General features: G+C 42.5%; 1 protein-coding gene across 2 annotated transcripts in view; it reads right to left on the reverse strand.

The window, feature by feature from the left end:
• Positions 1-25,708, reverse strand: part of cemip (cell migration inducing hyaluronidase 1) — a 263,696-nt gene that overhangs the window by 102,860 nt on the left and 135,128 nt on the right. For both annotated transcript variants that reach the window (XM_085772496.1, XM_085772504.1), the window contains 6 exons: positions 24,461-24,598; positions 20,706-20,844; positions 15,261-15,497; positions 13,222-13,401; positions 4,756-4,826; positions 3,962-4,057 (listed from right to left, as the gene is read on the reverse strand). In XM_085772496.1, coding sequence (XP_085628622.1) covers positions 3,962-4,057; positions 4,756-4,826; positions 13,222-13,401; positions 15,261-15,497; positions 20,706-20,844; positions 24,461-24,598 — 861 coding nt within the window. The remainder of the gene's footprint in view (positions 1-3,961; positions 4,058-4,755; positions 4,827-13,221; positions 13,402-15,260; positions 15,498-20,705; positions 20,845-24,460; positions 24,599-25,708) is intronic.

The following is a 25,708-nucleotide window of genomic DNA, read 5'->3' on the forward strand; positions in this document are numbered from 1 at the left end:
AATTTTAAAGTGAAAGTTGCAAAGCTGTAGCACATATGGTTGATCTGTTATGAATTTATTTTCAAAGTATTGAAATTTAGATACATGCTGTAACACCAACATCAGCACTATTGTCTTGTGTTACTAGTTGACAACATCTGGCATTTTGACATGTCATCATCATTCTCTGGCACCAACAACCAGCTCCTAACTCACTGAGCTAATTGTCTGGATGTGACTCCTGGTGTGTGACTTCTCAAATACACTCAGGGAGTCACAAGCCAGGCAGCAGTTGTCAAAATGTCAGAAATATTGTTATCTACACAAAAATCTGATAATACATAAATTGCATCTAGACACCATGGAAGTGTTGGTGATTTGTTTTTAACGATAAGTGTTTTGCATCATAAGAGAAAATCTGATGTTTAAAAATGTAAAAATGCCACTCTTACATTGACTGTAGTTGTTCCCATGAGAGCAGATTGAAAATGTATTTAGCAAGAATTGGATGGTAGCCTATATGTTTACAGACAAACATTTTCATGCACTGTAGGCTCAATTTTTGATAAATCAAAAATCTGTGTGGATCGTTTGTGGAGGACAGTGTGGAGATGCTCTCTAGCAAGTTTGGTGTCAATTGAGCAAAATTGTGGGAGGAGATGGGTTTAAAGACCCCCTCCCGTGAAAATCGTGTTTTTCGTGCTTTTCACATGTTCCTGTGGCATTTTTCTTGTGTTATATTAGAGGACATATCAGCAGAAAAGGAAGTGCAAAATTGCATTTCTGAGTTTTTCTGCCTTCAAACTGCTGTGAACCAATGGCAGACGCAAACTGGCAGTTTCAGGAAGACTGGAGCTGACGTGTCACAGCTCCAGGGGAGGGCACTAGTGCTACAAGCTCCCTCCCCGCTCTGCATCTGGCTCAGAGGTGAAAGGCTTGGCAGCTCGGTGTAGCTGTCAAGGTATAACAGGTATAGCTAACCTGGTAGAGCAGCTTGCATCATGAGCAAGGACTATGCTCCAGTCTGGGATCGAATCCCAGTGTGGAGTTTTAAGCTAAACGCGCTGAATCTGTAATTGTACAATGTCCAGCTGTCAGCAAGCGGGGGGGTGGGGTGCGAGGAGGTGGCTGGGTGGGTGCAGAGGAGGTGGCTGGGTGGGTGCAGAGCAGCACAGTCTCCGCCCACCCTCCAGAGGTGCATTACTAATGTGCATTACTAATGAGCTGGTTTTAAAATGACCAAAAAGTCGCGGGAGGGGGACTTTAATACGTTCTTCAGATTTTGAAAATAACAGAGGATGGACTCCATAATTTGTAAGGAGTTTAAGTGGACAAAAGTTTCAGCAGTATTGGGGCGACATTTTGGCGACGTCTCAAAACTGTAGCATGTACCGTTGCTTTGGTAGAAATTTTCAAAGTTTTTAAATTTAAACGCTTATTGTGCCCTCCACATGTCCTTGGAGTTGAGTAAATCTGGCATGGGGTCGAACATTTCTGTGATGTTTTTTGCACTGATTATGCATGGGAAGTAGGACTTCCTCGGAAGAAGAAAGAAGAAGAACACTGAGGAAAACAATAGGGTCCTGGCAGCTGATGCTGCCCGAACCCTAATAATGATAAACTGGTCACTGTCTTGATTGTTTGTTTGTTTTGTTTTTGTTTTTAATGTTGTTAAGATTTTATGCTCTGTAAGGTGACCTTGGGTGTCAAGAAAGGCGCCTCTAAATTAAATGTATTATTATCATTATTATTATTATAAAATCAGGCAGAGAAGACTGAGGCAGGTTAATCACCAACATCAAAGTTGGCCACCCCGTGAGTTCACAGAAGAAATTATAATGAGCTGATGTTCATTACAACACAGTTCAGCTCCACCTGTTGAGGCATCTACAGGCCACAGATATGAGATGGAGCGATACAACAAGATCAAACACATGAACACAAGATACTGGATGTGGTAGAGAGAGAGAGAGAGAGTCACAGAGTAGAGCAGGTTCAGACTGGGGCTGTGGCAGACGGAGCTGGTGAACGCTCCCAGTCTCTTTCAGTCTCTCGCTGTAGTAATTTTACAGTTCACTGAAACTCAAATACGATGAACACAAACGACAAAACTCGCCCACCGTTCATCTGTGTTAGAGTAATCAGACAGTGTTCTCATTAGTAACCGCCTAATTGCTTCATTTGGTTTCTAACAGTCAGACAGGCCCATTCAAACCTGCTTTGTGACTGTCGCACTGTTTCTACCTCCAGTCTGCAGAGGAGAGTGTGCACTCATCATGGTGTGTGTGTATGTGTGTCTGTGTCTGTGTCAGAGTCCCAGTACATCCAGCTCTGGAGGCGGGCCACCTACAGTGACATGCAAAAGTTTGGGCACCCCTGGTCAAAATGTCTGTTAATGTGAACAGTTCAAGTGGAAGATGAAATGATCTCCAGAAAGCATACAGTTAAACATGAAACACTCTTTTGCAATATTTAAAACAATATCAGTGTATTATTTTAGTATTCTACAGTTTTAGAGGAAATAAAATAGATACAAATCGGATATCTGCCAATGCGTCTGCAGTCTAAACAGACAGATCGGATCTTTCCTGGCAATGAGTGTCATACGTCATCAATGATAATATTAATTCACGTGCCCACACGTCTCGCTGAACCTCTGTAGCCCGTGATTGACACGTGGGGCTGACCTGGACTACCGTGGCCAGCTGAGTTACAGTGTTTCATTTTCGTGGTGTCCGCGCATCTGTTTTTTCCATAGACTGTATGTTCTTTTCCCCCTCACTAGTTCTTGTTTTCATATACAGCAGGCCTAAAATCAATTTCAATGCAGATCGAGCGAAGGAGTGTGAAAGGGAGCACGAGATAAACACCAGATTTCACGTTTTTCTACCGGCAAAAACTGAACTGAGCCAATAAGAAATCAAGAGAGGTAAAATAATACACATTTGTGTCCAAGAGGCTGTCCCGTCCTCACTACGTAAGCGACAGAGGATCGAACGCTGGCACAACTGTCACCGTCACTGTCAGCTGCTCATCTCACAGCAGCTCCGCTCCACGCAGCCACTTCACTAACTTTATTTTGTAAAGACAGCCGTTCACTTCGTAAGTGAGATATAAACACAGACTCACCTTTGTTTAAAAATATTATGGAATCATAATCTCCCGTATTAAAATAAATAAATAAATAAAAAATCACTAGTTTATTTCCAGCGGGTTGTTTCATGCAAGCACAGCAGGTGTAAATGCAGATATCAGATATGGGTCACTTCTGATAGAACATGTAAATAGGCAGTCAAAAAAAATCGGATATAGGCAACAAATCAGAATTGGGCATAAAAGCCTGCAGTGTTAAGACAGCCTAGGAGACTTGAGCTCTCATAACTTTGACCAAGGTATCAGACAAGATATTTACTATATTAAACAGAATATAAGACGACGATGAATATATATGAGAGGAGAGAAAAGAGAGAGAGGCGACGCAACTATATCCGCCGTGATATGACAACCTCGCCCCCGCTGAGGAGGAACTATGAAAAAACTCAGCTGTGATGGAAATGTATGGTGTATGTGAGTGTGAGAGGAAGAAAAGCCCTGACTTGCTTGGGCAGACGTTGTTTGGTGTCACCCGCTGATTTGCATATATAACTATCTAGACCTCGAATGTCTTACATTCTATGGTACTATTTACATGCTGTGATACTAGTTTCCAAAGAGGGGGGTACTAGGTACTAACTATGCAGGGTGGCCAAACCTCTGCTGTGGGCCCTTATAAAATATACATACACTTGTCTAAATGTAAAGGGAATGTGTCATCTTTAACTAAATGTCGTTTGGCGGTCATTTCATCTTCCAGTTGCTTAACTGTACAGAAACATTTAACAGAAATTTTGACCAGGGGTGCCCCAAACTTCTGCATGCCACTGTATACGTCACGCTACTGTTCAAAGCTGTGTTTGCATGTCAGAGAAGATAGTCACTGTACCTTGGACCCACTGGCTGCTGATGGTCACAGTGAAATGCTCCCCAAAGTTTGAGCGGAAAACCCGAGAGCTCCGAGCCTCTGAGGAAGCCTTCGTCCCTGTCAACACACACACAATATAGAATAAGGAAATATGTGTGTAACAACGTGTAACAATGGTCATAAATGTTTTCTGAAGAGGTACATGTGATCAAGTCTTTGACTGTTGCTTGTGAGGGCGCCTGGGACATCTGCCTCACCTCACATCACCACGGCAAACAGCAGGAAGACATCACTTCCAGTCAGTGTTGGGCACGTTGATTTAAAAAAGTAATTAGTTATAGTTACTGGTTACTTTCACCAAAAAGTAACTGAGTTAGTATCTGAATGAATATATTATAAAAATAACTAATTGCCAGGAAAAGTTATTTTTGCTTTATTTTTTTAAATAAAATGCGCCAATATGTCGACGCTGCGTCGTGGAGCCTGCCTGTGCGGAGGAATACTGAGTGATGTGGTTAGTTCCAGATAAACTGTTTTTTTCCGACTATAGTTGATGGTCAGAAAAAAAAAAGTGTATATAATGTAGCTGCACTTTAACGGGTGTATTATTTTGTGACAGGACTTCTTGAGCCGAGCATTTTATTGTCAGTAACGGTAACGGCGTTATAACTGGGGAAACGGTAACTTTTTGATAACTCCTTACTGAAAAAAGTAGCACCGTTAGTAACACTGTTATTTTATACCGCAGTTTTCCCCATCACAGCTTACAGTATGCACCATACATGAGATCTGCTTGGAGGCAACTTGAATCCTACCTTGATAGACAGCATAATCTTCTACAGCTGATGAGATGTTGCCCTTTGTCACTATAAAAGTCCAGGGATGCCTGCAGAGGGAAAAGAGAGAAGAGATCAGATAATGGAGAGAGAGGAGAGGAAGAAGAAGAAGAAGAAGAAGAAGAAGAAGAAGAAGAAGAAGAAGAAGAAGAAGAAGAAGAAGAAGAAGAAGAAGAAGAAGAAGAAGAAGAAGAAGAAGAAGAGAGAAGGAGCTAAGGAGCAGGTGGAAAACTAGGATCATCAACATTAGACAGTGCGCACACACACACACTCACACTCCACAAGTTTGTCTGGTTAAATCAGCTGTCCCAGCATGCGTCACTCTGCTAATGGCACCCTGGCTGTGACGCAGGAACAAGTGCAGATGCTCTGTGCATGTGTGTGACAAAAATATATTTTTATAATATTTCAAATGACTCAAACTCATTCATATTATATTTGGACAGCTGTGTACACTAGTGCATTTATAGCCTCTCTCTCTCTCCCACAAAGACACTGACGACAGAGCTGTCTGTTGTTTTTAGCCAACAACACGGAGATGCTGCAGGAGATGTTTTTCCAATTCCAGGTGTGAACTGACTGCACCACTGCTGTTTGTTATCAGATCATACCAGACAGATGTGAATTCTATGTCTGAGCAGCAGCATATAGTGTACTTACTGAGCATGAAAAAGCTGAATAAGTTAAAGGCTCTGGGTGAGCCAGATGTTTCTCAGCCACTGCCATATAAGTGCAGCAGCAGTTTAGAAGCAGATTTTAGAAATATTCCAAGAAGTAGTTAGATTTCTTGGATGATACCCAGAGCTCTGAAAAACAAGCAACAAGTTTGTCTCTGCAACATCTTTTTTTTTTTTTTCTCACGATCATCTAAACAGAAGAAACCACATTTCAGGCAGCGCCGCAGGTATGAAATGGCTCAGTGATAATAACAGTAATAATAACAATGATAACAGTAACAGTGTTATTAAGCAGTGGAATCCTATTTTTATTTCAGTTCTAATGGCGTTTTCATGGTTTCAAATATAAAAACCCATGTGCTTGGAAAACACCACCTGCAGCGGTGAAACCAAAACCGACAGAGGAGAGATGTGAGGCCCGGTGAGAGTTTGCTGCTGAGAATAAAGCTAATTTTCTTCCTGATATGTGGCTATGACAAAAATGTACCGTTGACATCAGACTGTTCCCAGGACCGCGGAGCCAAAGAATTTGTGATAATCTGTGATCTCATTCACCTCTCCCAGTGGAAGGACCAGGCTCAGACCTGCTAATTGCTAAGTGGCGGGAAGGTGGAGAAACCATCTTGACACGGAGACAGGAAGTGATCGGAAATGAACTGTCTGGGTTCCCGTACTGCCTCTACCCCATGACGTCTACCGTGCATTCAGCTCTACAGAACCCTCAGGCCACATTTACAGAAACATTTCCCCCTCTATGTTTTCAATAGCATCAGATCATTTTCTTTTTTTTTTTTAAAGTATATTTTTTGGCTTTTTGCCTTTATTTGATAGTGATGACAGTAGAGATAGACAGGAAATGGGGAGGCAGAGAGAGGGGGAATGACACGCAGGAAAGGTCTGCCCGACGCGGGATTCGAACCGGGGACGCCTGCGGCGAGGACTGCAGCCTCTACATGGGGCGGCCGCTCTATCCACTGCGCCACGCACCGCCCCGCATCAGATCATTTTCAATAAACTCTTAATTTACACAAACCTGCATAAATATACGCTACTATAAGCATGCCAAACCTATATGTGGCAGTGTAACAAAAAGCATAAATCCATGCTAGCCAATCAGAATCCTGGAAAACCATAACAACAACAAAAGACACAAGTTACTTCCTGTTGCTTCCAAGATGGCACCAGTTGTCACAGTAACCAAACAAACTGGTCGCACAAATGACACTGATGCATTTTGTGACACATACTGTGACGTTCTGAAGCCTATGGGTGTTTTGACACCTTGACAGTCTGAACCAACGTTCATGTTTTAGCTTCATTGTCTACATTTGACCCAGTTGGTTCTGGTTTCACACTGCGCACCAAAGAACTGTTTATGACATACTGACGTCCTGTCCTCATCACCTCCCTACACTTGACATTGATTGACAATTGACAATTGACACCAAAGCTCTCCTCAAATTAGCTCATTAGCAAAGTAGCAATCTTGGCAATGATAATTATCCTGTTATGTCATTGCTACCTGCAGCATCAACGCCCAATATGGAGCCTACTTTGGATTCGGATGAACATCCTCGTCATGCAGAGGCTTTATCGTTGCCGGCAGGAAAGGAGAAGACGACTCCAAGCTATGCTGCGAGCCCTGGTTCTGAGTCGGGAGAGGCCAATGAGGTGTAGTGTGTACGTGAACGTGTGTAGGCTAACCACCACAACTTCCTGTTAAAGTTTCAAATGTCTGAACCGTCAAAAAAAAAAAAAAAATGTTTTCACACTGCAAAAGTCTGAGCCATGTTTTAGTTCAAATTTCTGGTCTTTGGACCGGACCATGGTCCAGGGGAGCTTTTACACTTGTAAATTTGGTTCAGATCAAATGGAAAAGTCCAATAGTCTGGGCCGAACAAGGTAGGTGTGAGCAAACGTGAAACACAGTTTTTCCAAATCTCCACTTTTCAGATATAGTTGTTTTCTGTAACTTGTAAACAGCTGGTATTTTGTCATATTTTCAACACGTTGGGGATCTAAACGACTACTTTCTCGCCTGAAAATGTTTCAAATGTTGCTAAAGTTATATATTTACAGAGTTTAGAGCGTTGCTCGGCGCCGTGTAAATGACGTCACGGTGGCACTAGTGATACTCAGTTGTAATGGAAACACAACCAAACCGAGCCGTGCCGTGCCGTGCCGAGCCGTATCGAGCCGAGCCGTGCTAGTGGAAATGCGCCATTAAAGCTCTGATTCTGTGTCAACGAAAGGCCAAAACAAATGGAAGTATCACCTTTCTTGCTACGTAACGGGGCCTCGGTCTCTCATCTGCAGTCCCCACCAAGTCCACACTTGCTCTCTCTAACATCCACCTGATCACCAACCTCCCTAATGTCCCAGATGGTCCTGATTTCAGCAGCACACTCTCCTGGCTGGCCCCGGTGCACACAGGCACCATACAAGTCCACCTGGAAGGTCTTGCATGTCGAGGAGAGGGAGCTTCATTACCCCGGCGCTGGACCCTGACCCTCCACCAGCTCGGACTGTCACGCTGATGGCTGCAGATAATCCTGGGATTTTGCACTGGAACCAGGCCTAGGACTCCGACTCGGTGTTCTCTCTTCCTAACCATTTTCCCCCTCGATAAATCAATGGTAGATTTCAAATACTTCCAAAACACATCTGCATTGCAAATTTTTCATTGGAGGAAGGAAATGTATTCTGCGCATTCATTAGACCTCAAGGATGCACAGACATTTTAATGTTCAGCGACGCTGTAAATGTTTTTGTTTGTTTGCAACTTTAACCAAAAACCCCATACATACAGTACATGGTGGATAGTTCAGTGGGCCTGGGAATTAGTAGTTACTGAATACATCCAGTAAAGGCATTCTAGCAGCTGACAGCTTGAGGTTTCTGCAGTCACAGGAGGACACGTCTGATTTATTAAAAACTATAAGCTCCTACCATATGCACTGTTCAAACAGGCACCTGTATACATCCCCCGACTCCATTGTTCCTCCTTGCCGCTGCGGCAGCTACAGTAAACATATGCAAATGACACAACTGAGACCGTGCTGCAGAGTTCTACTCCGTCTCATAAATTCCAGCTTATTAAAATGTCTCCGGGTTTTCGCCGCAAATTACACAGCCTCTCTCTCCTGATGACACCACTGTTGGTCCATTTGGCAACGGTGCGAGGAGAGAGGGCGACAAGAGTCATTAGGCAGGAATCCCTCTGTCACCTCCCCGCCGCAGCCGCTCCTCCATTCACTCTCACTTCCTGCTGCACCCACAGAGTGCAAACCGGGATCCAGAGGATGGAGGGGGGATGAATGTGAGGATGCACTGTGTGCTCTCTCGTACGCGTTTATGTGTTTCTGCGGTCTCCTCTGCAGCGTCGGGTTTCATAACACCACGTCTGGGAGGCAAAAGAACCAACCGCGGGGCCCATGCATGCAGCGCTGCCAAGATTCGCCAGCATCTCCTCACAGGCACACAGGCTGGCGGTTTACTATGCAAAGTTGAAGTTCCAACAAACAAGAGAACAGCTGAGTCTTGTTTGAGGAATGTGTCAGTGTTGGAGTGCACACATTCTTATCCACTCTGATATCCCTCGTGTCAGAAACCCCCAGACATCTCCGGGGTTCTGCTATCATGACATGATTCAGCTCCCATTTCCCAAGCATTCCTGACATACTAACACACACGCACACACACACACACAGCCCTCACAACTAATTGTCTTATATTAGCTATGAGGACTTTATGATATAATGCACTCTTGAAGCCAAACATTAACCATCCATCACATATAAAGAGCAGACCTCAGTGTAATTCTAACCATGACCCTAAAACCAAGAGATAACCCAAAGAAAGACTTTGAAGCTGTGAGGACACACACACACAAACCAATATTTCTTCACAGTGCGATGGAGCATAACTTAAGCACACACAACAGGATTAGCTGCTACAGCATTCCATAACAGATGGTATTTACAAGGTACAGGGAAGAAGAGGGGTATGACAAACATTAAGGTTTTCACACTTTTGCCATACTTGTCACTTATTGTGAGTCATGGTGCAGTTGTTTCTGCAGTGTTGGGGCCACATTTTCGGTGAAAGTTGTCATGGTGTTGTTGTTTGTTGCAGTCATGGTGTCATGGTGTTGTTGTTTGTTGGTGATTGTTTGTTTTGTGAGAGTATTAAAAAAAAAAAACAAAAAAAAAACAGGATAAACAGGAAGTAAGATAACCTAGGATTCTAGGTGGAGAAGGGATAGGAATTAATAAGCTAATGCTTCTTCCTATTCCTTTTCAAACATACAAGGTTTTTTATTGACTAGTGCTTCAAGTGTAATATGTTATTCACATGTTTGAAATAAAGTATTCATTCATTCATTCATTCATTCATTCATTCATTCATTCATTCATTCATTCATAACAAGTGTGTGTGTGTGTGTGTGTGTGTGTGTGTGTGTGTGTGTGTGTGTGTGTGTGTGTTTGCGTGCGCACGCTGATGTGTGTGTATTTGTATTCATATTCATGCATTTACACATGAACATGGTCAATGTGTTGGTGTGTGTTGATGGCCTTGCTTAGTTTTTGCTGCCGGAAGAAAAAACTTCTTATACTTTGCGCCGGTTCTAAGCTGGTAATAAGCGTCTACATTTAAAAACTTTGAAAATCCCTACTACCAAACCAACAGTGTGTGCTACAGTTTCTGCAACTTTCACCGAAAATGTGGCCCCAACACTGCAGAAACTTTAGAACATTTAAATGTCCATCATTTAAAAGTCCATCACTTCTGTAAAACTTATTAAACCGTCCTTGTCCTACAATTTTTTCTCAATTGACACCAAATACACTAAGTTAACACCCGGCTTTTCGGTATTTAAAACCTACAGTGCATGAAAACATTTGACTGTAAACATATACCAGCCAATTCTTGCTAGATACATTTTCAAATTTCCTGAAAAAAAAGACACTATTTTGAAGTCATGGTTGACTTGAATTTTTTCTGCAAGACTGAATTTTCTAGAACATTTTGAATTCTGCTCTCATGGGAACAACTGCAGTCAATGTAAGAGTGGCATTTTTAAACATCAGACTTTCTCTTATGAAGCAAAACACTTGACATTTTGACAATTTTTGAAAACTGCCTTGACAGCTGCGGCCTGGCCGGTGACTCCCTGAGTCCATTTGTGAGGCCACACACCAGGTCTCACTTCCAGACAATTTGCTCAATGAGTTGGGAGCTGGTTCTTGGTGTCGGAGGTTGTGAGTTGAAGCCTCAGTTAAGGCAGAATGGTCATTGTAATGCTGATGTTCTTGTTGTCTTTCTATTTTGTCCCCTTGTTACTCAGAATTGCCTAAATTTGTCGAAAATTGCCTGGACCCGACCACTGCTGTGAAGCAGCTTAGATTTTATTTCTGTTTTTACCTGGTTCTGTTATTCTATTCATTGTCACTTCCCTGATACCCCTGGACAACTCAGGGAACATAACAAGATGCAGAGGTTACAGCAGCCTCTTCACCTGCCTCAACAACAACAAAAAACCTGTTAATTGTCTCCAAACTGAACAGAACTTCAGCCTCCAGACTTTTCAACGATTCAAGGATTCAGGAAAGTTGAGTAGATTACAGCATCCCTGCAGTGGCTGCCAGCACCTTTTAGAATTGATTTATAGATCCCATTGTTCACAGCCACTCTCTGTGTTATGTATCTGACCAACCAGCTCGTGGCCTTAGCTCCTCATGCAGAGGTGTCGTATTGTTCCTGAGGCGAAGCTAAAAATCAGAGGTGACTGAGGTTTCACAGTCGGAGGCTGAAACTGGAGCAGGATGCTCAACACGAATCAGTGACCTCTTTAAAATCTCTTAAATTGCAATTTTATTGTGGATCTTTCCCCAGTGTTTGTTGGTCATATTAATATTTACTGACGGCCCGCTCACTGGTAATTCTGCCTTTGATGTGTTTGCACCAATGCTGAGATACTTATTCTATTTCTGATCTGCTTGTTTTGACCCTGTCCCAGCATGTTTTTTTTTTATTTTTTTTTTACTGTATTAAAATTTTTTCTGGGGTTTAGAAGATTCTTACATAAAAGAGAGATGATTTTTACTCTTTTCTGTACTGATCTCTCTGCATTGTAAATTGGAGATAGGTGGTGTCTCAGGCCACCTCCCCTGTTGAGGGATGGTTTCTCTACTTTTACAAAAATAGCTTCTTTGACTCCTCTTTCGAACCATCTGTCCTCTCTGTCTAGGATTTGGACATTGCTGTCCTCAAAGGAAATGTCCAAATCCTAGATGTCCAAATCCTAGACAGAGAGGACAGATGGTTCGAAAGAGGAGTCAAAGAAGCTATTTTTGTAAAAGTAGAGAAACCATCCCTCAACAGGGGAGGTGGCCTGAGACACCACCTATCTCCAATTTACAATGCTGCCCTTTCATCCCTTCCCAGGAGATTCAACAATCTAGCCTCAAAGAACAACCACTGTTCACAAGTGGCAAGTGACTCCAACGACTGTCGTTATAACACAATAGGGCACTAACGAAGTCGAAACCAACCTTCCATCAAAGGCAGTCATTTAAACGACTGTCGTTGGTACTTGGAGCACAAAAGGGAACCAGTGACATCATCACCCTTGTGAACGCCCACACAAGAGGTTAAATAGTGAGTCTCCACACCAGTTAGTTGGACCAGTCCCAGCCTGGTCAGATGCGTACATGAACTGATGAAGCCTCTTGGATGAGAGGTGAAACGTCTTCCTAGACAAATAACTAAGTCCAGTTGCTTTCGATTTAACCTCCTTTGAAATACTATGACCTGGGCAAATGAGAATATGCACCGGCTTGGACAGTGTAAAGAAAAAAGGAACATCAGAAGCTAAGACATAATTACAAAAGACTGTACATGTGTACCTAATAAAGTGGCCTTTCTAGTTTATTGATAATCATCAATCAATCACTTTATTTTCCTTTCCTCAAACCATTTGAAGTTTCTGGGTTCTATATCTGGACGTTTGTGTCTAGTTCACTTTCCTTCTTTTTTTCTGGACCATTTTAGCTGTGTAAATGCAGAAAGAATGAACATTCCCAAGGGTCTAGAATTATTTTTATTTTTCAAATTATCTTAATTTTTAATTTCTGATTTTATTGTTATTTACAGTATTACATCATCCAATTTAGGTAAAATGTCTTTCATTTTAAACTCAACACGTGAAAATTGTAGTTTTTAAAGTTTTCTACCGGATTATGTCATTGGTCCATTTTTGGCCAAGGGAGCAATTTCATGTAATTCTACACTAATTCTTAGTTTCCAAAAGCGTATGATGGCTCACTGCGCTCCTATGGAACAAATGAACGACACAATGTCGGTACGTAGGTGTGATCTTAAGAAACACCAGTAGCACTGAGAATATAGAAAATGGTCATTTTTGAGGTTGTTCACCAACAACTTCATTGTGCAAACACACTGGCATTTGAAGGATTAAAACAATGAAAAAGGGAATGGATGTTTTATACTTCTGACAAGAACTGATGTGAGCTAAAAACCTTGTGCTGAAAAAGTAGCAAACAACATAAAAATTCTAAAAATGACACACTCAGTCTGTGAATGGCCATTTTCTGCCAGCTGAATAGACAGTGATTTTGGACAAAGCCAGAGGGTTAAAAAAAGAGAGAAGAAATGTTGATTTCAGCAGAAGGCTGCAACATAACAAAAGGAGTAATGGTGAGAGGGTGTGAATACTCATTAAAACAACGATATTTCAGGAGCTTACCGGAATCCCAGACTGCTGATGCGCTGGCTGCCCAGTCTGGAGAGGCTCTTCTTGGCCGAGTCCTCCAGGTTGTTGGAGCCCTCGTCGTTCACCAACATGGCCAGTATTCGCCCCGCCTCCACGGCATCAACGTACTTGGCCAGACGGCGACTTTCGTCCTTACTGCGGTACGTATCAAACCTGCAGGTTCATCAACATATCACATCATCATTATATCTTCCATTCATTCTAAAAAAATGGGCACACAAAAGTTCTTATTGATCAGCAACATCTGCAGTGTGTACTGATCATGGTTCAATTCAATTCAAAATGTTCTTGTTTCAGACATTTGTTGCTTGAACAAACACATCACAAGTTCTGATGTATAGCATGGAGGTCCATTTGTAAATATGCATGTCCTTTACTCAAAAGAAAAAAAAAAGTTCACATGTTCTTTGTGGACTTGAATATTCCCAAAAGTCTAATAGTGCTAAAGACAAGAGGAAAAAACGAATATCATGAAAGAAAGGAAATGTATAGGCCTGACCTTAAAACCGAACAACTGCAGTGAAGTGTTGTTTATTATTCATTTAATTTTAACTTATTTTATTTAATTATTTAGTTATTCCTTTTTCTCATCTGATATTGAGTTGCAGTTGAGAGCATGAGTGTATTTCATTGTGTGAACATGTGTAATGAAGCTATTTTCAAATTAATATTGTTAAAATATCATTAGTACAAGAGCAAGAACAAAGTTGATCAAAACTAAGCGGAGCAAAATGACATCTGCTTGTAAGCTGTGTTGTCATACAGGTGCATCTTATTATATTATATTACATTCATTGCACACAGAATGAAATATTTCTTGTCTTTATTTCGTTTAATTGTAATGACTATGGATTACACTTAATGAAAACCCAAAATTCAGTATCTCAAAAAATGAGAATATAGTAAAACAGTTCACTATTGTAACGATGTCACAATCTAATCAGCTGATGAACTCCAAATCAGAGCCTTTCATGGTCTCTTGAGCCTTGTTCACACTGCCACTCCATATTGGACTCTCAACATATCCAGATTGTATCTAGTTTGATTTTTCGACAGTCTGAACAACCAAAAACCATCCGAGATCCGATTTTGACCAATCTGATTCAAGCCACATACGAAGGTGGTTTCAATACGATTGTACATATCTGTTTCAATGTGAAAGGCTCCGTTGCTCAAACAGGATTTTGAAGTGTCCTCTGTGTCACTCGCAATGCAACACGAGCAAAAGCAACAACAAGGATGACATAATTAAACGACCAACGCCGACAAATCATGCAGAATGTCGTTCCAGCGGTGATGACAGCCCCTCAGCAGTCACCTCTGTTTCCATCCCTTCCTTGCAATTAAAAGACTTTTTGCGGCTCCACATAAAGATTTATGGACAGAAACAAACACAGTTCACTGTCCTTTTTCTGGCCTAAATCATCTCTTGATAGTCCTGGCCAGCTCTGGTAAAATTACCTTGATCCTTAGTTGAAAGGATCATGCTTTTAATGTCCTATAGGTGAAGAGGGTCACTTAGGCCATTTGATTTTTTGCCAAAGTCAACATTTTTTGAGTTTATAACATAAAATGTCTGACTTGGGCAATTTAACAAGCTTTCATGATGGCGGCTGCTTCAAGAAGCAACAGAATCTATGGTGCAGAAGAAGCTCTAAACATGATTCTTGAATCAGTTTCTACTGGTGAGTGATAAGTCTGAGAAGGCCTTACTGTAGTCTGGTCTTCAGTAGCTCAGTAGACCTCTGTCATATTCTATTCTATTGAGATGCACCTGTATCATTTTATTATTAAGTGTGTTTCATGGCTGTCACCTTAATAACATTTAATTGGAGGAGACTGCCCCTAAAAATTTACCACAATAAAAGCTGTGTATCAATACATCATCCCTTCGTCTTAGATAAAAACAGAAAGGGTAATTAATCATAAAAGGATATTAATGATAGTATCGTTTTCCAAGTGTAATATGCCTGCAGCCGTTGTGGTGAGACAGCTCTAATTAACAGTCTCACCTGTCATTGTGCAGCACCTCTCCGGTCTTGGGCTCGATGACGTGGATGATGATGCCCCGGTTGCCCCAGCTTCTCTGGAACAGGTAGTTGTTTTGGTTGCTCTCTCCAGGGTGCAGCGTTTTGTTCAGGAAGGTCCAGGACAGCTTTTTCCCTCCGTGGATCTCCAGCCTCCCTCCCGTCCCCACGCCGATGTACTTTCTCCCGAAGTAACTGTGCTCCTGGTCGCTGTCGTCCAGCCTGAGGGATTAGAAACACTGACATCTGAAGCAGGAAGAATTCTTCAGTGTTTGCCTTTATGATCTGGGCCAAAATGTTTTGACCAAGTACAGCTGAGATGAGACATTCTGCTCAAGCTCGCCACTGGATCCCTTGGGCCTGGGCCGGGTTGAGGTCAGATCAAATCTGGTGTGGGGGCATTTGTGTGTAACACTGTGTGCTATCTAGAGTTATTTATTAACCTTTGTCTCGTGTTAGCTTTCTGCTACCATCTCTTGTGTTAGGGTCGGTTTTGACACGAGTGTTAAATCAGCTGTAAAACACACTAAAAACAATTATTTATCATCCTATTTGTTTCTCATCTCTTGGTTATGTTGTTAGGCTTCCTTATCCATGGAAATGTTGGTTTTGCACTTATGATTTCAGTTTTAAATGATGTGAAGCCTGTGGAGCTAGTTCAGACAGATGACTCAAGCTGCGCCCATCCTCAGCTGATCAGTCACATGCTCTCCTCATCCAAATAGGGCGGGCTACTTAAACCCAAGGGGGGAGTTGTGGGTTCTAAAAGTGAAGACCACTTCCACGTTCAAAAAGCTCCGGCGGCCACTGGGGGCTGGGACCAGAAGTGAAGTGAGCATTTCTCCATTGATCCCCATGTTAAAATAGCCGACTTTATACGTAGCTTAAAAAAAACATATTTGCAGCCTGGTACATTTTTTGTTTTTGGTCTCTACCGATAGTTTCCACCTCCGTGAACACTGTGGGCGGGTTCTCAGCTGGCTGACCCCCGCATCTCCTCCAAATATGGAAAGTAGACTCCCACTAAAATCCAAGATGGCGCAGTTCAAATGCCCATAGGATCACAAAACAGACTCCCCCAAACCAATGGTTGACGCCACAGGTGCTACGTCCATTCTTTTTACAGTCTATGCTTAACCCCCTGGCTATGCTGCTGCTGCCGCTGCTATTTTTCTGCTCTGCTGCCCTTGCTGCTGCTTCTGCATACATCTCGCTGCTGCTGCTGCTGCTGCTGCCGCCCATGAGGTTTTGCAAACCCACCTCCTCCCCAGCATCCACCTGTGGGCTCTGTCTCTATGATCCCCTGGGGTGTCTGCTTCATTCCCTGTAATGTCTGGCAAAGCAGATCATTCAGGGAACAAATAACTGACAGAGAGCCTGACATCAAACCTGCTGCAGCCATGCTCAAGGATACCTATGCTGTGCTTCAGCTTGCAATGCTTACACTCAATAAATTATTTGTTCCCATTTCAGCGTTGTCTGACTGAACTCTAATTATGTTCTTATCGTTATAACCGGGTCGAAACCGACCTTAGCAACACAAATGTCATAATTTTAACCAGAGCATTTTAGAATTTTCTGAAAAAAAACGTTTTCTTTTTTTTGTTAAAATCGAAGTTCCTGACAAAGCCAAAAAGCCTTGATGCAATAAACAAATTTACGTGGTACTTTTATGCATTGAAAACCTAAAAACAGGTCAACGTCGACCCTCAACTCAACTCAACTCAAAGTTTATTTCTATAGCACATTTAAAAACAACCTTGGTTGCCCAAAGTGCTGCACAACATACAGGTGCTAGCAGTATAAATAAAACAACAAAATCATCAAACATAGATTAACAGAAAAATAGGGCTGTAAAAACCCTATTAACACAAGAGGAATGGTTTTAATCCCTGATTTTAATAAACACCCTGTTGTGCTTTTCTCAGACTCCTCAAGAAACAACAGCTCTCTGTGAAGTAGCTGGTAACCTTCTATCACGGCGCTGTGGAGAGCATCCTGACGTTGTAGATGTGTGCTTGGTTTGCCAGCTGGACGGCTGCAGACAGAAGAGCACTACAGAGAGTCATCACCGCTGCTCAGAGGATCACCAGCTGCCCTCTGCCCTCACTGCAACAACTGGACAGTTCCTGCTGCCTTAAAGGGATAGTTCACCCTAGAATGATATTTCGCTCATTATCTACTCACCCTCATGTTGACTAAGGGCTGGAAGAAGTCTCAGAGTCCTCCGTCCCTTCTCTGAGTTACAGGGGGTCTTAGCGTAGCAGTGCATTTCAAGGCAACGGTTGTAAAGGGACACCAGAGCTCTTCGTAAAAAAACACACACAAAAAAACATCCAAATACCTCCATGATGCTCGTATGTAATGTCCGTCTTGTGCTGAAGCCCCAAATTGCGTAATTGTCCCGAAAAAAATTAAATAAGTCCACATTCCAAGCATGTTTGTAGCATTAGCTCTGTGTCTGTTGTCCGGCCTTCCGCTGCCAGCGCGCATGCGCAACCAGACTGAGACTCGAGTCGGTCTCAGTGCGAACCTTGCGCATGCGCGCTGGCAGCGGAAGACCGGACAACAGACACAGAGCTAATGCTACAAACATGCTTGGAATGTGGACTTATTTAATTTTTTTCGGGACAATTACGCAATTTGGGGCTTCAGCACAAGACGGACATTACATACGAGCATCATGGAGGTATTTGGATGTTTTTTTGTGTGTGTTTTTTTACGAAGAGCTCTGGTGTCCCTTTACAACCGTTGCCTTGAAATGCACTGCTACGCTAAGACCCCCTGTAACTCAGAGAAGGGACGGAGGACTCTGAGACTTCTTCCAGCCCTTAGTCAACATGAGGGTGAGTAGATAATGAGCGAAATATCATTCTAGGGTGAACTATCCCTTTAAAAAAGCCAGGAACATAGTGGGGGACTCATCTCATCCTGGTCACCCTCTGTTTGAGCTGCTGCCATCAGGCAGGAGACACAGGGCTCTTCAATCAAGGACAAACAGACTTACCAAAGAGGCAGTGCTGGACTGAATGCTGCTTAAATTGATGTGCAATATGTGTGTTGTATGCTTGTGTGTGATAACATTGTTCTTAGAGGTTTTTTTTCATCTTTTATTTATTTTTGTTGCATTTATTCTGTCTGCACCAATTGGATTGAAACCAATTTTGTTGTATTGTGCAATGACAATAATAAAGCCGAATACAAAGTCTTCTGTTTCGTTCTCATTAAGATGCCATCTGAACAGAAATTCAAAAACTTTAATAACAAACAATTTATTACAAAGAAAATCTCAACTTTGATCCAAGTTCAGACAGATCCTGCACAGGCTGGATGTTCTCTGCCCCTCATCTAAAATCCAATGTACCATGATTTTGAAATATCATGAAGTTTTAGATATTTTTCATGGTACGTCTCCCTCGGCTGCTGGTTTTTCCAGCTATTGGGCAAACTAGATGGTGCAAGATGTCTGTAATCACCCGGTCATTTTCATGATCGTGTGAAAAAAATTTCTCGGCTGGATTTCCATCTAATTTCCATTCAGCAGTTACTGACAGTTCAGCAACTCGACACTGTGCAAAGGAAGAAAATAAGTTCTATTGTAATATTTTATTATAATATTTTTATTATATACATCTATATGACCCTAATGAACTGTCCATCCTATGTGTTGGTGAGCCACAGACAATTTTCCACCACAGTGGACAATAAAGATTAATTGTATTGTATGAAAAAATGACACATGAGCTGAGGTTCCATGGGACAATGGAAAGTGACTGAACTTGTTGTACAGAGCTTTTAGCTGCAGATGGCAAATCTGACATGTCGTGGGGGAGGTGGGGAGGGGTGACCTGCCACAAACCCAGGCCACTGAGATTAGAATCATATATTCAAGGTGACCACACTCTACCAGTATTTGCAGCATATATGATGTCAATTTTTAAAGGGATAGTTCAGCTTTTTTGAAGTAGGGTTGTATAAGGTACAAATAGCCGTTATGCAGTAGAAAGGTCTCTGCCCCCCCCACTGCACTGTACCTAGACACAGACAGTACACTGTTGTCAATGGGGGATGATTAATCAGCGTATTTTCGCCGCCGACAAGAAGTCCCGTCTCAAAATAACATACAGTATAGTTCAACAGTACGATATACAGTGAAAATGTTGAATGCATCAGCTGCTCAGTTTGTTTATCTGAAACTAACCAACTCATTGAGTAGTACTCCTTCACACAGGCAGGCTCCGTGACGCACTGTATCACTCCGCCTCTTCCACACACCACTGATTCAAACAGTGGAACAGCAGAGTGATACAGCGTATCACAGAGCCTGCCTGTGTGGAGGAGTACCGAGGAGTGCTGAGTGAGTTGGTTAGTTCCAGGTAAACAAACTTTTTTCAAACCATATATATATCATACTCTTGAACTGGTGTATTATGAGACAGGACTTCTCGTAGGCGGTAGCGAAAATACGCTGATTAATCGTCCCTCATTCACAACAGTGTATTTCCTGTGTCTCGGTGCAACGTGATGCGCTGGTGTTTCTCAGTGGGGGAGAGCAGAGACCTTTCCACTGCAGATATTATACTTAATGGTCATTTGTAGCTCATAGAACCCCACTTCAAAAAAGCTGAACTATCCCTTTAAAGACCCACTCCCGTGAAAATCGTGTTTTTTAAGCTTTTCACATGTTCCTGTGGCATTCTTCTTGTGTTAGAGCACATATCAGCAGAAAAGGAAGTGCAAAATTGCATTTCTGAGTTTTTCTGCCTTCAAACTGCTGTGAACCAATGGCAGACTCAAACTGGCAGTTTCAGGGAGACTGGAGCTGACGTGTCACAGCTCCAGGGGAGGGCACTAGTGCTACAAGCTCCCGCCCCGCTCTGCATCTGGCTCAGAGGTGAAAGGCTTGGCAGCTCGGTGTAGCTATCAAGGTATAACAGGTATAGCTCACCTAGTAGAGCAGCTTGCACCATGAGCAAGGACTATACTCCAGTCTGGGATCGAATCCCAGTGTGGAGTTTTGCGCTGAATCTGTAATTGTACAATGTCCAGCTGTCAGCAAGCGGGGGGTGGGGTGCGAGGAGGTGGCTGGGTGGGTGCAAAGCAGTGCAGTCTCCGCCCACCCCCCAGAGGTGCATTGCTAATGTGCATGGCTAATGAGCTGGTTTTAAAATGACCAAAAAGGGTCGCGGGAGTGGGACTTTAAGTTGTATGTGTGGAGCTCTTCTGGACTAGGTGCGATTTTATCATTTGCATCAGTTTTGATCTCTTTGTGAGATTTGTTGTCGACATGAGGAAGCTGTGGAGCTGATTAATGTTCACCCATTTTATATTTATAATCACAGGCACTGAGCCACCTTCACATCTCCTTATACAAACACATTCAAGTCAGCAGTATGTCTTGTAAACAGGGTTAAACTGACGCAGCCCTACCTTCCAAACAGGGAGATTGTTAGGTTGCCTTTATAAGGACAGTCTGGGCTTCCGATGTGCAGCTCGCCCTTGTTCCCGATCAGGATGTGTTTTGTTCGGAGCAGTATGGGCCGGCCGGTGTCGGCGATCACTAGCTTTCCTAGGAAAGAGAAAGAGAGCGAGGGGGGGTGAGGGGGTGGGGAGTTAGACTCCTGGCAGGTCCTTCATGCCCCAGTGCCCTCAGACACCTCCTGTCTCCTAACCATTTATGGCCCTGTGCTGAAACTACACACACACACACACACATCCAGTGATTCCAGTATAGTGAGGTGGGGAATAGCTGTTGAACATCAACCATCATCTCCTGTGTGCTGCTGCTGCTGCAGCTTTCACCACTCTTTTCCCCTTATTCTTGTGTGTTTTGTGTCTTTTACAATAAATTAAAATATTCACTGGAGTCTCTTTTTTTTCATCTTGGAAGGCTTCCCATTATGGACTCGACCATTTATAGCAAATGGTTGCTCAGTTCAATGTGGCAGAAAAGGCTACAGTACATGAAGAAACAGGGTGACGAGGATTCTGCTGAGAGAACTAATGCTCCGGAATACAAACTGGAACCTATAGGATCCAGGAGAGCTGCTCAGACACAGTGGGGTGCAAACCACTTACCATCGAGCACGCCATTACACTCTCACATCAAAGAATCTCATTTAAATTGGGGTAGTAAGTGGTAGTCCCCTGCACTTTAATTTGAGAAACGGGAACTGAGCTTGATGAATTTATTAAAGCGTCATACGAGCGCCATATGAAAAGAATACATATGAAACAAGGTAAGAAAATAAATGTGGAAAGAGAAATTAAACACTTAGAAAATGCCTTCACTTAGGCCGCGTTCAGACTGCAGGCAAATCTGATTCCTTCTCATATCCGATTTTTAGGGCTGACTGTCCACACTGTTTTTAGCAAGTGTCCAAATCGCATTTGGCTCTGTTCAGACTGGGCCACATTATTGACCCATCTGACAGGTTGCTGTAGCAACGACGTCGGAGCGGAGGCTCCGCCGTATGTGACAGGCGATGCCTCGCGGACGCGGCGGCTGCAGCACCGGGCAGATCAGCTGCAGCACAGTGATCTGCCCGGTGCTGCAGCCGCACTACCCCGCTAGTTTCAACCTCAGCCCGCCCGGTGTGTGTGTACGTGTACGTGTACCAGAGACTGGTGTGCGTGTGTGTGTGTGTGCAGCCACAGAGACGGGAAACTCCAGCACCCCAGAGCTGGGAGCGCGCCGTCGCCATCACTCCTGTCGCCGACAACACGGTAGTTTGCATAAAAGAAAAGTAACAAGGAGGAAATTGATATTTAACTGGAGCTCACGGGACCGTACGGGACCTGTAACACAGTGACGGCGCCGCGGAGAGTGACGTCACGGACAGTCAAAACCGATCTGAGTGTTTGGAGCTGTTCAGACTGAGACGCATCTGTCCAAATGCGATCTGAAACTACCTCCTGGAGGTGGTTTCGATCCGTTTTGCAAAAATCGGATTTCATGTGATTTGGGACTGTTCAGACTTAAAAAGAGCCATCCAGTTCCAATCTGGATGGGCTAAAAATCGGATTTTTGCTGGCAGTCTGAACGCAGCCTTATCGCTTTTTTCTTTTACCAGATTTTTTTTTGTTGCTTTTCCTATTCGAAGGGCCAAAGCTGTCAATCACACGGTTTGGGTTTGGCTTGGTGGCAGAACTGGACCGTGGACTGTCTGCTGAAGTTCCTGGTGAAACTGGAGGCATCCAGCCTGTCAGCAGTTCCCCTCCACAACTTTAGAACAGATTTCTCCATGGATGTGGAGTAGGCAAATATTATCCCTTTGTCCTCTCCCCCCCTCCCACCTTTGCTATCAGATTCACACTGCATCTACTTCCCGTGGTCAATCAGAAATCTCTAGTCGGAGCTGGATTCATGTGTGCAGGAAAGTTTCACTCAGCCTGGGGCTGGGAACCCTGTCACATCTTGTCCACAAGAGTGTTTTGGAGTTGTTGGATCGTGTACTTAGTTTGATGAGGGAAATGTGGAAATACCGTGAAGCTCGTGTCTTTCCCCCGCCGATAGCTTGCACCTACAATTAAAGGTAATGAACCTACTCATAAGACTCTAGGGATCATGGCAATAGGCCAATTTGCCAAACTGTTGAAATATCCCTTTAAAAAGGTATAGTACCAATGTGACATAATAATAAAGAAGATGATAAATAATATACATAATGTTCATGCTTTATTATTTATGGCACTCCTATACAGTAACTCCATATTTATTGTCATTGCAGATCCATACAATGAAATTCAAAAGCTCTCAGTGCAAAAAAACAGAAACAAGGGAGAGGTTTTCAAAGTCAGCTGGCAGATGACAGTGCATGCATCTGGAGTTTAAATCCTGTAACATAAGCAGATGTTACAGGATTACAGAATTAAATGCATTTTTACGTGCATACTTAATATACATCACTTTGCCTTGAAACGCCTCATTAATTCAGTGAGTGAAAAGTTCATTGAGATGAGCAGCAGTTTGCAGCGACGGAGTCACTTCAATTGTGTTCATTTCACTTCATTCAGCTGCTAATGTGCTTCTACAGAGGCAGATGATGCATCAGTGATGTGGTGAGAACAAGCATGAATGAAGCAGCTGATGATCAGCTGATGTGAGTCGTTGCAACAGGGCAATTGCCTAGAGCCCTGAGCTGGAAGGGGGCCCCCAGGGATGGCTGACATTGGTCCATATCGGTGACAACCTGATGTTGCCACTGTACTGTACATCAAACATTGTGCATAGTCAACCACCCTAGCGACAGCAGAAAACATTGCAGTTTTGCATTATTCTGGCAAGATCTGAAAAATCTTAGCAACAACAAGCAAGCGAGTGATTATGTACCTTCACTGAGTGAATAATATTAAAATAAAATATATATGTATCGCTATAAATGTAATCAAAAGGCATTTTTATGCAGAAACTACCTCAAAATATTGATTTTTCCACTAAAAATTATAGAAATGTTTGCTATGTTTTTTGTTCTCATGGCCGGAAACTTGAGTCATCTAAACAGGCAAATGCAGAGACTGTTTGCCGAAAAACTGCCCCCGTTGGTAACGCACGTCAGCTGTTTTATGAATTTACCTTGAAAACAACTCCGTCTCTTAACGTTCCATTATTATTTCATAGCATGGTTAATGTGCAGGTCACAACTTGTCCACCAGAGCATTTTGGAGTTGTTGGATTGTGTATTTGATGAGTTTGATGAGGGAGACCAAGAAATTCCATGAGCCTGCATAGCTCTGAGCATCTCGCGGCTCTGCTCCGCCGTTCTAAAAATAGCTTGCACTGACAATAAAAGGTAACGAGCCTACTCCTAATGGCAATGGGACAATTTGCCTAAATGTTGAACTATTCCTTTAACAGTTAATGTTTGTGGTCCCGGTCGTGGGTGGGGGGCCTCCAAGTTACCTCTTGCCCAGGGTGAGGGAACTCTGACCAGAAGTTCAACACACAGTGGACTGAAAACACATGTGAGAAGGTCACACTCATTCTTCACAGACACACAAAGGATTCATGAATGGGTTTATACTGTAGATTATCAATTAGCTTCTTATCTTTCTTACAGTCTTTGTGCCTCTGTTTTTTTTAATTTGTGAAACAAAGTTGAGGAGTTTGTTCATGACAACACTCCATAACCCACCACTCTGTTTCACACGTGAGGATACTCTCAGTGATATTGAGGAGATCTTACCTCCGCTGAGAATCTCAATGGAGTGGACCGTGGCCGAGGTGGTGAGCAGCACCTTCATGCCGTAGCCGATGGTGACGCGGTGGTCTTCGCTGTGTCCCGGCATCCATGGCTGCAGTCCTGGCTCCTTATCGGGACAACCTGATGGAGACACGAAACACACAGAGCTGTTACTCCCAGAGACATGTACAGCTCGGCAGGTGTATCCGTCTGTCTGTTATACTTATATGACACATTTACAGTTTCTTTTAAAATGAAGGTCCTACCTGAAAATACATATGACATGCTGAGCTGTTCTTAAATAATTTATAGTGTGTGACAGAGATCTACAGGTGTCATGTTTCCTCTCTAAACTTGTGAAGACCATGTAAATACTTGATCAAGTGTGAAGAGATAAGATATTACATTATATTATATTCCACTTCACAAAAAAGTCAAAATGGAAATGAAATGAAAGTTATAGAGAAAGCCTAAGTTTAAATGTGAAACTGCTTAATTTTTTAAATTTGGTAACGGTGGGGTCTGTTTGATTTCTTGAAACACTGACACTCTTTATTCACACCACACATGCTGCACTTCAATCAAGACAATTATGTCAGATGAATGTGAACGGTACACACGCAGCTAAAAGAGCAAATTAACAAAATTTGTGACTGTGACACATTTTCCCTGTAGCTGCTTTATAGCAACATACTTAACTACTAAATGATGGGCAAAGGAAATGAACTGTAGTCTTCAGCAGGCGTCATCACCACTTACATGAAGTCTCTTACAGCTGGAATGTTGCTTTTTACAGGACAAACACAAAACGCATCAAAGTCCTACACATATTCTTTGGGGGAAAGTAGTTGTGAAAAAATCATTAGGTTTAAAGTCACCCTTGCACAAATGTAATATATGATATGTTATATAACACACATACACAGTATATATAAAATAAAATCATATGTTTTAAAAAATAATATGAATCTAAAAACGGAAACAATTTCATATATTAACATGTTTGTCTAACCCATTCAAATATACATTTTTATGTAATATAGCAGACATATACTAAATATGTTTTCCTTCCCAAACCATGTTAATATGAACTGATAGTAAAGTCTGAGCCCACTTTCCCAGAATGAGAAGTGATGTTTAAACTTAATAAGAAGAACATAAAATACGTATTAGAGGTATGTTGCTTTAATAAACATACATATATAAATTATGTTGTAAAAATATAAAGCTGCAACTTGTCAAAAGCTCAGA

This window comes from Trachurus japonicus, chromosome 3, assembly GCF_045865225.1.
Source record: "Trachurus japonicus isolate A0001 chromosome 3, Traja_1.0".
NCBI classification, from domain to species: Eukaryota; Metazoa; Chordata; class Actinopteri; order Carangiformes; family Carangidae; genus Trachurus; species Trachurus japonicus.